Source organism: Chlamydotis macqueenii, chromosome 5, assembly GCF_036417535.1.
Source record: "Chlamydotis macqueenii isolate bChlMac1 chromosome 5, bChlMac1.mat, whole genome shotgun sequence".
Taxonomy (NCBI): domain Eukaryota; kingdom Metazoa; phylum Chordata; class Aves; order Otidiformes; family Otididae; genus Chlamydotis; species Chlamydotis macqueenii.
In genome coordinates, this window is record NC_141560.1 from 67,236,466 (window position 1) to 67,249,685 (window position 13,220).

At 39.8% G+C, this 13,220-nt stretch overlaps 1 protein-coding gene across 5 annotated transcripts in view; it reads right to left on the reverse strand.

The window, feature by feature from the left end:
- Positions 1-3,617: 3,617 nt before the first annotated feature.
- Positions 3,618-13,220, reverse strand: part of ANO5 (anoctamin 5) — a 60,872-nt gene continuing 51,269 nt past the window's right edge. For all 5 annotated transcript variants that reach the window (XM_086748212.1, XM_086748209.1, XM_086748211.1 and 2 more), the window contains 6 exons: positions 12,913-13,010; positions 12,518-12,648; positions 10,599-10,804; positions 9,345-9,526; positions 8,115-8,220; positions 3,618-7,275 (listed from right to left, as the gene is read on the reverse strand). In XM_086748212.1, the coding sequence (XP_086604338.1) occupies positions 7,054-7,275; positions 8,115-8,220; positions 9,345-9,526; positions 10,599-10,804; positions 12,518-12,648; positions 12,913-13,010 (945 nt within the window). In that variant the 3' untranslated portion in view covers positions 3,618-7,053. The remainder of the gene's footprint in view (positions 7,276-8,114; positions 8,221-9,344; positions 9,527-10,598; positions 10,805-12,517; positions 12,649-12,912; positions 13,011-13,220) is intronic.

A 13,220-nucleotide genomic window follows, 5' to 3' on the forward strand; every position in this document is an offset into this window, starting at 1 on the left:
TCTCTGGGCAACCTGTCCCAGTGTTCTACAACCCTCATTGTAAAAAAATTTTTCCTATTATCCAATCTAAATCTACCTCCCTCTATTTTAAAACCATTACCTCTTGTCCTATCACAACAGCCCCTACTGAACAGCCTCTCCCCATCTTTCTTGTAGGCCCCCTTGAGGTACTGGAAGACCACTATCAGGTCTCCCTGGAGCCTTCTCTTCTCCAGGCTGAACAGCCTCAGCTCTCTCAGCCTGTCCTCATAAGAGAGGTGCTCCAGCCCTTTTATCATCTTTGTGGCCCTCCTCTGGACCTTCTCCAACTGGTCCATGTCCTTCTTGTGTTGGGGGCTCCAGAACTGGACAACACAAGAAGGACATGGACCAGTTGGAGAAGGTCCAGAGGAGGGCCACAAAGATGATAAAAGGGCTGGAGCAACTTCAACAGAAAAGGGCTGGAGCACCTTCTTCACAGAAGAATGTTGAAATCTTGGCCACATCTGAAAATACTAGCAAAATTTCCATCAGTGTAGACAGAGTCAGGATTTTATCTGAAGAATAAGATGCTACAAGCCGCAAACAGGCTTCACTGTAGCATTACTGTTTGCTGCCACTCTGCTAATGGGCTAACGTCAACACAAATGTTTATTCCAGAGAATCCAACAGCAAAACTGTCTGTTGTGATGAGGTTGCAACACGGCAGAGAGTCCAGCCTTCCAATCGGTTTTCCCTGCTAAAACCTTCTGTCTGGAGTATTTGTATTCCTTTTTGAAAAGATATTAAAAGAACCAGGGACACGCAGCTCACGCGCGTGCGCGCTTTTTGATATTGGCTTCCCATTGCATTGCACCAAGCACTACTTGAGACAAATTAGCAAAAGCCATCAGCATGGAGATGCACAGAACTAGGGGCCAGCTGGGACAGAACTTCTCCACCATGGCTCTTCATTGCTGAGGATGGTCCAGATACACGAGCAACACCAAGCATTTCAAACCTACAGTGGTATGGAAGGTACAACATAACAAAAAGGCTGATTTATTTAACATCTCTTGACTACAGAAGCGGTTATGATGTCCTCAACATCTCTCAGTACCAAAACTGAACTGCTGAATAGCGTTGGATGTTTAGAACAGCCAAGGACAAAGCTAGGTCAGTAACTTCACCACAAATGTATTTCTGACTAGCTAACAGCACCAGTTTGCTGAGGAGTTGAAAAAAAGAATTTAAAAGAATCATACCCTTACTAAATGTTTCAGACTGACTCATTTCTGACTGAGAAAGCATAGTCACTAATTATTGCAGGGGAATGCGCATATGTGCCTTCCAAAAATTGATATGGCTGCTGAATTTCACATCCTACTCATCTCCCAGCAGATTTCTCGGTACACAATGCTTACATAAAAAAAAAAAACCCACAAAAAACCAACAAAAAAACCAACCACCTTCCTGAGCTGCATCTGAATGATGTAAGTGTTGGGTAGAGACAACTGATTATTTAAAACCAGACCAAGATTTAGTTTAGCTAGCCCTTTTTAAGGATGCCAAAACTGCGCTGCAGAGATGTTGTGACCACCCTGAGCATGCAGGAAGACAGACAAGAAATAGTAGCTGTGGCTTAACGACGTTACAAAGTAATTCAAATATTCTGCAAATTATTTAATTATCATTCCAATGGTAATGATCATAATTTTTTTCCTTTTACCTCTTTCCATCAGTTTAGGGAAGGAAGGATTTTCATATTTAAATGGGCCCTTTGTGTGGGCTGCCTTTGCCCTCTCTTGGCGCAATCTCCTTGCCACACCAGACGCTAGGAGCCCCAGCCCCATCCCTTGCGTCTCTCAGCCACGCGTCTCAATCTCCTTCCAGGTACAAGCTGGGCCCTCGCACTGCAGGAGCTGCCGTTGGTACAGTTGTGCTGACCTCAATGTATTTTCAGTGCCATGTCTAAGACGTTATTTTCAGAAACACAAGTTTTCTTTTAATTTTGAACATCTTGAGTAACATTAGACAAGGTCTTATTTGTTGCAGAGCCCACATATCTGAAACAAACATGAAACGTGCAGACTTCAGACGCTGGGATACTGCCTTTTCCAAATCTTGCCGTTCCTTTCTACTGATCTACTAGTGAATGGTTTATGTATTTTTCTGCTCATGAAAGACAATGTATTTTACACCAGTTTGTCTGAGATGCACATGTTCAAAACATCTCCGCTATTTCAATGCTCCCTAACTTTTTTTTTTTTTTGCATAGAATAAACAAGGACTTATATTTAGAAAGACTCTTTAATCTGGGTAGACAAAGCCACTGAGCAAATTATATGCCTCACCTATTTTTCTGATGCAAAAAGTACAACCATCAAAATGCTGGTGCACCTCTTCACGGATTGCACAAGGTGAAGGAAGGAATTAAGACTTTTGAAGGGGAGCTATGATTTCTGACCATGGGGTCAGCCAGGTATGTCCCAGGATTTGCAAATGTCTCACAAGTTACCGTACTATTCTTTCTTATAAAATATAATTGGGATTCCTAATGCTTTATTTTTTCCTTTTGATACCTAAATAACCTATCCCACCTCAGTAACCAGCACAGTGGTAGTAGCATAATATGTAATTACACCTTGGTTGCTTCGGTGTGTGTCCCCTCCTTTTTAATATAGACAAGATTGTTTCATTTATTTCATGAATTTCTTTCATTTGATTACTGCTACTGCATCTCTCAATTTATCATTTCCAAGTTACAAAGGAAATGACCCACCAAGGCTGGCAGGTGATGGGGTTCCCAGAGAAGTTCTGATAAGGTGGTGTAACAGGAGCGATAATGTGTGCTGATGCTGTCTTCTGAGTGCGAGTCAAACTTGAACCCAGATTCTCCATGATTTAATCCCAAGCCCTACACCAGTGCCAGAAGTGAGTTTTAAGAAAGACTATAATATGTCTGTATCTATGAGCAGTAAGACTTTACCAGTCCCTTGGAAAAGCTTTAGCTCTGCCATATTTTCCAGTGTATGTGCTCAAAGCTATTTATGTGCACGTATGTGAACCACTCGCGCTGCGTGTGAAAACTGCGCCTGTGACTGACTGAGAACTTGAGAAGTCACCTCAGGTCCTGGCATCGCAGGAATAAAAACCGTATCCAGAGAATGAAGGGAAAAGCAGCCTGGCTGAAAATGAATGTGTCGATGTACTGCTTGTCCCGTACCTGGAGGAAGAACAAAACGCTGAGTCTTTTTCACTGAATGGTGCCCTTCTAATGTAAGGGATCCGCAAAGCTAAATACACTCACGGGCTACCACACACTCCCAGGCCACCTCCGTCCAGGTGCGTTACCTACAACACGCACAGAACGTAGTACAGGTTTTCCCTGGTAATTCATTTCTTGAGAAAATGCATGAAGAGACAGTTACACAACGTGATCATCATTTCAAGTGGAAAATGGCAGTCAGACGGAGGCTTTCTTCACGAGTCTCTTACCCAGATTACTGGAACTCTATCTGCAGCATCCAAATATCCTGCAATGAGCTGGAGAAATCTGTAGGAATACTTTTCTCCATGAGGTTCTCTGGGCCTTTAACTTCTAATACTTCAGCTACTCCCGGAATTCTTGGAATTTTCAAAAACAAGTGGACAGTATATTAAAAATAAACACAGCTTTATTTGCCATAATTAGATCTTATTAAACATACATACATAAGTTAGCTCAATGCAACGTTTAAAAAATTTATTCCAACATTAGTGTATCATATATATCAGCAACATACTTGGCAGACAAAAATGCCACTCAGATTGCGTGACAGTACAAGTCAAAACAAGGCATCAACAGCGAGAAAGTCCATCTATTTTCTCTCCGTTCTGTTGTCTCATACTGATAATACTACATAAAAAAGTAAAAGTATAATAAAGTCTTCTAGAAAAAACAGTATAGTGTCTTATAGTAGCAGTCTTGTTTTGCAGTCATTTGCTTTGAAAATACCACACTAAATCCTTCCAAGGTAAAAATACTAAATTTTCATTGGAAAAAAAATAATCCCTGATTGTATTACACTTGAAAGGCCAATTTTCTTTTTCTAATTAATTCTAATGAAGCAATCTACCGTTGCTTAAATTACAGTAGTTCCAACACAGAACTATCTTCACTTTGGTTAAAGGACACTTTTAGATACTTTAATAAACACATCAAAATCAAACATTCCAACAGTAAGAATATGCACATTCCCAAGAACACTTCAGGAAACGCGTACGTATGTGGGCCTTTATATTCCTAATGATATTCATAATCTTTTGTTTGTCAAAATACTGCTTAATGACAAGGCAAACTATTACATGAAGAGGTGTTAGACTTATTTTGTTACGTGACATTAGCTCTTAACATGACAATAAATTCTCTTTTCAATAGTTTCTACATACAAAGAAGTAATGCTATTAAGTGTAATGATATTTATATTTTTTTTTCTTTAAATAAGCTGATCGCAGATTTTTTCCACTTTATTGTATGATACAACATACGCAAAACATCTGTTTGTATAGCATTAAATAGAAAGTGATCCCAAAAAACAAAGTTTGAAAGAAGCAAGAAGGAGGGGTCGAAACATCAGCTCAAATTCAGGGTCTGCATGCAGGGCTTCTGCATATCAATGCTGTATCCCAGACTAACGCTACTTCCTTGTTTTCCTCCATCTTGCTTTTAAATTGCGTTATTCACTCACAATTTTGCTGACATCTTTTCAGGTGTAGTATATTAGGACACGTTATTACAGGACCTGAAAAAACCAACATCCCGTAACCAGGAATAGTGCATCAATGGTGAATTTACAAATCTGTTCTCAGCTTCAATCAGATTGCACATTTTGCATAGAAATTTTGTTTTGCATCTCCTCACCTTACCATTTGAAGCAATTGTTTGTGTTGCTAACGGTAACAGAACTGTGAAATCTAAATTAAGCAGTTAACAGTCTACGTGTAAGAGGAAGCTAAATGCTTGCACTGTGTAAATTCTGGTGTCACAAAGTGATTATGGTGATCGATACTCGTCTTTGGCTTATACATTAAGCAGCAGAGCTAATTTAGTTATACATGCATTCCTCCAATACATCCGTTACTTCAGCTATAGCTGAATATTCAAGAACTGGTCAGCTCATCATGAACATGAACAGCCAACAGAGCTGATTTATCAAGCAAACTTACAGAATGAAGCTGAATAACTTACAGTAACGAGAAATGTACATCTGCTTCAACGCCTTGACTGGCAGCCAAACCATGCGATGTCTGTTCGAGGTAGGCACTTCAATGTTGAAACTTCTGCTAATAAAGATGGTTCCACCCAAGACATTGATTTAAAACTGTTACAACACTAAAATTACCAGCTAAGTAACCCAAGGCATAGGTCTGCCAGAACAAAATACAGACACCTTAAGTTGTGCATCTAGTAAACAGTACATCATTTGGCTGATATGGAATACAAATTTAATTTTTTTTTGTGTATACTTGCAAAGAAGTATAACTTTCAAAGTGCAAATACAGTAAAATTTCTAATCTCTCTAGCTAGTGTCCTGCAGCACGAGAGAGCTCAACAGTCTGGTGCTACTTTATCTAAGCAGTCTAGGTATGAACTGCCCGCTGTGAACGGTTCCACAGCACTGGAACAGCAGCGTGCCGAAGCAGGCAGAGTTTGGCTAACGCTGTACAGCTCCGTGTGCAGGTTCACAGTATCGCGATGCCCGCAAGCACACTTTGGAAACACGCACTGCCCCATCACTTTCACATCTTTTGCCAAATGCAAATAAACAAGGCACTAAGCATGGAAGTGTTGATATGTTTTAAATATACAGCAAAATCATAAAAATGCCTAACTGCTTCAAATTATAAAATTATAAACAGCTGGAGCTACGTTGCACAAGTAGTTATTATATATTTATAAACTTGCTAACTTTGTAGAAAAGCCCCATGACAAAACAGAAAAAAAGAAATCCTTCTTAAAGATTTAAAAAACCAAACACCCCCCCCCAGGCTCCTATGTATAAAGACAATAACAATGTAAACACACATTATTTGGCATGCTTAAAATCCTTTGACTACAAGTCCATGTACAGACCATCCAGCCAGATCCCTTCGTGTGGCGACCCAGCTCCCACTCCACTGCGCTGTGCAGTCACACTCCGTAGCATGCGCCGAGTACGGACACACAGATTCAGCCCTTTGTTGGCATTCACAGAGAATGCAAGGAATCCAAACAAAGGAGCAGCTTTGGCCAAAACTAACATCAAGCAGGATCTTCCAATGGCAGTTTTGAGACTGAGAAATATAATAGCTATATTTCTCCAAATTGTATGTATCTTTTCATAAAAGAATGTCATTAGATGAGTCAACAATATTTGCATTTAAATAGCAAACTCTTTGTCAAATGATATCTTTACAAAAACAAATAATTGGGTTTTTTCCTTCATTAGTTTGTATTAACGGAGTTCTGTGCCTATAAATAATTCCAAGTGGAATTAAGCCAATATACCTTTAAAAATCAATTCCTTCTAAAAGGTGTATAGAAGTTCAAAGCTGCAAACAAATGTTTCATAAGACATAGTGGATTAAAAAAAAGCCCCAAACCCTAACCCTTGTATCAGGAATATTCTCCCGTTTAAATGATCATGCCATAAAAATAAGAATTCTCAGCATTTTCCACAGCAGAGGTCCTCTAGGATATCCTTTTCATTCAGCTGGGATACAGCCTGGAACTTGGCATTTAGCAACAGGGGGAGGGCTGGGTGGCCATGACCTTATATCCTGTGAGCCCTTTGAGGGTAACAATCCCTATACCGGGAATCCAAATTCTAGGATTACAAGATTACACTTATTACTCAAAGTGATGGGTAAATAGAAAACAGTGCTGAAGTCATACAGTTAGGTAGATTTACTGAACCTAGAATGCTCAGTAAGACTTTTAAAGAAAAGTCTGAAATCTTTGGACTGAAAGCAAAGGGTTGAAACTGTCCTATAGCTTTCAAGATGATGCAGACTGAGCAACTCACAGACAAAAAAGCTAAAATGAGCTAAATCCCAAACAATTGTTTTTTTCAACTAAATTGCTCTGGATAACTCCATTCTCCCTTCTGTGGCGATGAACTCCTTTTCCGTGGCTCGTTTATCACCTTGACAAAGTCTCTCCTTCAGTTTTTCAAGTTCATACTCATGTAGGATTTTCTGTGTTAAATACTTTTCACGTTTTATTTTGGCTTTCACGTCTGCAGGGACATCAGGAATCATCCATGCTACAAAGAATTTGACGATGAATACAACATGCTGGGGGAAAAAAAAAAAAAAAGAAATGTAACAACTCATTACCAAGTGAATCACCTATTGTTTTATGTAACACAGGTAGATCCCTTTTTTGTTCATCAATAGAACACACTTCATTTGGCTGTCATGGAACAAAACATAACGAACTAACGTGTATCTGAGATGTGCACAAAGATTAAAACACTTCCTTTTAAGCAGAAACTTTAATTCCAAACCATTATGTATTAGCAAACCCAAGAGGCAAGTGTCAGGTTCTGAATCTCTAGCATCACTTTCTAACAACTCTGCGTGGTTTCTTAGAAAATTCCGATGGCCGTGCTGGTAACACTCAGCTATTGAGACCTGGTGAGATACAGCAGGAAAGTGATGAGAAGAGGACTTGAACTCCTCCCTTTTCCCTTCGGAACTTGAGAGACAGCGGCTGAATACTGAAGTGCCAGCTATCCAAATTATTTATTTATCTATTTTTAGTCAATATATATCACTGCAAAATGCCTTCTGGATTTTGAATACAGTCATCTCACATATAGCTCTGTAACGAACCCAGGAGTGACAGTGCTGGTCCTGGTGGTTCATGTCTCCTCCATCTGCATAAAGATATTTCTTAGTCTGTTGTTTTATTTCAAGCAAATCTAGCAGCCTCCTCAGCTGTTTTCACTGTTCTTACTGAGGTTAACTCCTCGAAGTTAAAAGACCTAGTTACAGTAACCATTTAGGACAGAAGTATTTGGTATTACGTCAGGAAGAGACTCTCTCAGCAATTCTATTTTCTGTAATATTAGTAACTACCCAAAGAATCTACAAGGTACCAATTTCAGAAAGAAATTTTGAAGGGAACATACCTCCATAATAATTATAAAGGCCAGTTTTGCAGCAAGAATGTGCCAGAACTGCATAGAGTGTAAATATTTCCTCTCATGATCTGGAGGATATCGATAGTCTCTATACCTGTTGGACAGAAAGACAAGCCAAGGTGAAATGTCACATTCAGTCTGAGACAGACTACAAGCTCGGTGACACTTACAGGCAAATACAGCTGTCACTTAAGGAACCTTTTCATCTTGTTCTAAATGGTCTGTTTCCTTCTGCAGCAAAAGGTTGCCTCTCAATTTGTTTCCATCTTATGTTTGCTTAAACACCCTCACATTCAGAGCAGGAGAGTGGAGATGAGGATATGTGAGAGGTGAAATTCTGTACACAGGTTACTTTTTTTTCAGGCAATGAACAAATAATACAGGACAGAGTGATGGAACGTATCACACAGTCATGGACAAGTATTGAATAAATGTGAAAGACGTTGACAGATCATGAACTGGACAGATGTAGGGTTTAATGGAAGGGCAGTCTTGAGTACGTGTTCTACGCTCTCTTGTGTAAGTAGCATAAAGACTCCTAGGGCTTTAAAGCTAAAACTTCATACAGATGGAGCTGCTTCTTAACGTGTGGGGTTGGGGTTTTTTTGGTTCATTTGTTTTCAGATTTTTTTTCATCAAATCAATACTTTTCTTTTACCATGGACTTCTCCAAAGTTCCTTCTCAATTCTTCTAGAACCTCCAATGCCGCTTCTAGCAAGAAAGGACTATTTTTTTAATGAAAGCAGGATGGCCCAGATCCTTTTTGGTATCTAGCGCAGTAACGATTGACTTTAAATACCATATCTCATTTTAAGCTTTGGAATTTAAAAATCCCCTTAGTGATACTTCCTTGTCCGCTTAGCCACTGCAGCCTAAAATCCTTTGAAAATATAGGCTGAAGTTTGCAACCTTAGGGACATAAATCTCCTCCATCATTAAAAAAAAAAAAAATCAACAGTTTCATTAAGTAAAAAAACAAAACCAAACAAAAGTTAGCAATAAGACTCTCTTAAACAACAAGACTCTCTTTTTTTTTCGTTACTGGCATGATCTCTTTTAATCTCAAGCACTGTCTTCTTAACAGCTTAAATATTACCTCTCGCACTTTAGAATGACGAGAATGACATAATTTAATTTCTAATGGACTACTTAGATCTGCAGTGACTTTTTATGCTGTATTCTAAATAAAGTGATGAAATATTTATTATTACACCAACCTGCATATCACAAAGTCTTCTGGATTCAGTTTAGGCTTGTTCCTGTCAGGAAAATCCGAGATTTGAAACACTGACAAGCTGTTGTTTATGTATCCAGACATAGGCGAGTCTTCATTTTCAGAATAAGCATAGTAGTAAACTAAACGAGGAATCATATCTGATGTGAATGCAACAATAAAAGCCTGAAAAAGAAATTGGAAAAAGAAATTAAGGAAGTGGCACATAAAACTTGTGGCAGATTAGCAGATTCACAAAGGGGTTTTGGTACTGTGACATAATCCAGGACCTTTCAAGCAAGGGGGAGCAGGATTAGGGCACTCTGCCTTGGTAAAGACGCTGCCTGCAGCCTCTGCTGCAGGGACCAGCACTCAGTGAACAGAATGTGTGAACAGTCCTTACAGGAGGCACTAAATCCTAAATATCCCCTCACACCAAACTTTCATCTGTGATAACAGCACTCCTTAGTGAAACAGGTGATGTGGTTTTGAATTCTTATGAGAAAGGATGAACTCGAATCCAGTGTACGATCACTTTATGACAGAAGGGAAGCCATTTCCTCCAGCTGTATTTGAAGAGGAAACAAAGGCTACCAGCACATCTTGCCTGCAAGCTCAAGATACTGAAGACGCTCAGGTACCTTGCTAATTAGGCAATACCCGCACGTAGGTTTGTTGCCCAAGACGCTTGCAGATCTGATGCTGTTTAATATCCTACATTAAACTGAGGCAATTCTCTTGCTCAGTAGTCTGCTTTATATTATACTTAAGATTAAATACTAGCATAGCATTTAGTTTCAGTTTATAAAAAGTACTCTGAGCAACTTCCCCCACAGGGGCATCCAGAGGCAGCTGAATGAGCAGAATTCCCACAGAACAGGCCTCAAAACAACAAGACAGAAATGTCATCCGGCCAACAGAATTAATCCACCTCTCCCGTCCCCTGCGGCCCCCTCTGGGCAACCAATGTGCTTCATCAGGCTAAGCTTCAGACTGGCTTATGCCATTCCAAAACACTGGAAAACACAGGTAAGGGAATGAAAGATTATCCTCCAATGAAACGTGGATTGGGAGCTGCATGTCATCAACACATGGACAAGCCAAATCACCCAAGTGGTTTGACTGTATCTCCGTAGGGTAGCATGTAATCAAGTGAATACTGCTGATGAAAGAGAAAAAGCATCAGCTGATTTTTAAATCTGCAAATTCCGAGTACATGGAAGAATCAAAGCTGACATAGCACAGTGAACGTACTTACATTAGTGACAACAGACAAGATGGCCATTCCGTTCAGGATTTCTTGCCAAACTCCTATACTATGTGCCTTCGCAGCCACAGGTCTCCTGTACTGAGTGGTTAATTTCCAGGAGTCTACTCGAATCTCCAGGATATTATTCATCAGAGCAAGAAGGGGAGCCAGGGGAAAGGACGCCACAAAGAGAGTGATGAATCCAAACTGAATGACTGAAAGGGAGAAAAGAAAAGTGCCAAAATCTGACCCTACAAAACCACCCTCAGGGTGACAATGAAACATGCAAGTTGCCACTCACAGACAAACAGCAAACGTCTGTCGGGCTGCACAAGAAGTCATCTCCAGCCCTGGCCTGAGCTAAGTGACAACCTGCCCCAGCCCCGAGACGTGTCTGGTCTCTTAGGGCTGCCACTCAGCAGCACCCAGGGAATTGGGCATTTGGGTCAAATGATGCTGCCAGCAGTGCTGGATACTAATTCTCTCATGGTGCTACAGTTCTCTCATGAATGGAACGTAACTGTAGTGGAATAGGAATGTACTCATGCATCATATTTCTGAATTATGAGACAGGAACAATAACAAAAGCAAAAACTAGTTTTCCTCTTCTGCAGTTTGTACAGAGCAAGGCTGTTCTCCTTCTACTTATCAGCTACACTCCTAAATGAAAAAGAGGAAATACTGATACTTTTATCACAACCCTACCTCCACCTATTGTTACTGGTTTAGTCAAAATATTATTACCAATCCCAAATGCAATAGTTCCACTGTGGAATCTTAACATTAATTTAAGAATTGCAAATAAAATACATAAATGACTTCTCTAGTCACGACCAAAATGAAATGTCCTTGGTACAGAATGTGACAGTCTTCAGTGCAGAGCCAATACTGCCACTATGTTTTAAAGACATGAAACAGAACATCTTTTCTGGTTTAGGCAGTGGATAAAAATAAATTGCCACACACCAGTCATCAGCTCTTCCATTTCAACAATCAGTTCTTCATCTTAGACAAGCACAAAGTTCCTACTAGCTTAGCAGCCCCAGGACAATGCTGGAGCGTACTGGTTCAGTTCTGATTCAGGAAGAGCAAGGACATTTATTAACAGGCAAGGCTGGCAACACTGATGGTTCTTAGCGTATGAATTTCACAAGATCACAGCCCTGTATGAAACAGCATGAAGTGTATGAAGTGACAATAATACAGTTGCAAAGCTCTAGGCAATAATTATTTATTTACAAATAAAACAATATAAAGAATGACTTTTCAACAAATTTTGTCCTAATAGACAAATACTAGTATTTTTTTTAGTCTCTTTTAGATTCAGTTTCCTTTCTATTTCTACTTTTAGTTTCTCAGGTTTTGTAAAGTAATTTCATATGCTGACCTGTTCACGTTGCCTTTGAAAAATCCTGTTCTGTAACCCACGCTCCCTCTGCTGGTCTAGTGGACCATACTGAAGCACTGATCAGTGCAAACCTAAACCTAAACGGGTTCTCTCTGATCCAGTTTGCAGATCTCATATCTGCAGTACCCATCCTTACAGGATATTTGGCATGCAACCCATACTTACAATTTCCACTGACATCAGCTGAGAATATGCTTGGGAACAAGAACAGAACAGACACAGAGACAGCTGGCTGCTCCGAGAATAATGTTCACCATTCAAATGAGGGACACAAACAGTCTTTGCAGCGTTTCAGTGAAATTCCCTGCAGTCTAATATGCAAAGGCAGTTTGTTTGGGTTTTCTTTTTTTTTTTTTTTTTAATTGGGCTGACCTATTTAATGATTTCTAGCAGTTAATCATCTACTGTTTACCAGATGAACATGGTGACATCAACCCATAACAACTGAGAAGCTATTTTTTTGGAAGTGTCAGTACAAGGTGTCTTGTCCTCAATTCCAAAAGTATATTTTTAAACTTACCCATTTCTAGATATTCATAGAACAGGCCTAAGGCTCCAAATGTCTGCAGATCGTGGTCCTGCTCCCAGCGACTGTATAAATTTTCTGGATTATTTCTGGCTTTCCGGCGTCCCCACCAGTTACAAATCCAGCTGTATATACAGAAAAAGTTAACAATGAGAGAAGCAGATCAAGTATCCCTTTCTCTAAGCGAGCTCCTTGTTGCAATTGCCTTTACAAGCATGGCTTTCACAAAAAGAGGCCAAAAGCCTCTATAAAATGAGTCTACTTGTCAGAACTTGTGCTTAATTCACAGCGTTTTTCTTAGCTTCTTCATATGGCAACACTTGTTATCACCCCTTCCAAGAATTTCCTCTGCCTATAACATAAGCATCTTAGTGTAAGAGAGAACTTACGGTACAATGGCCTCTTGGATGTTTCCCCAGATCTGTTTGCCAGCCATGACGATGGTGAGCTGTGTCGTCAATTCTATCAAACAGCCTGCAGGATCACACTGGCAGAGACAAACTGGGGGTTAATGGACATTAGCCAGATAAACTATATTCTACTACTGAATAAATGAAAGAAAGAAAGAAAACAATAAGAGTTCTTAAAACTTGTCAAGACAATAGTTGATTTTCACCTGCGCTGCCAGCTAAGATACCCTCTCAGGAAGGCTGTCACAGAAGAGCTTTCAATGCTCAGTGTGCTTGATAAAACACAC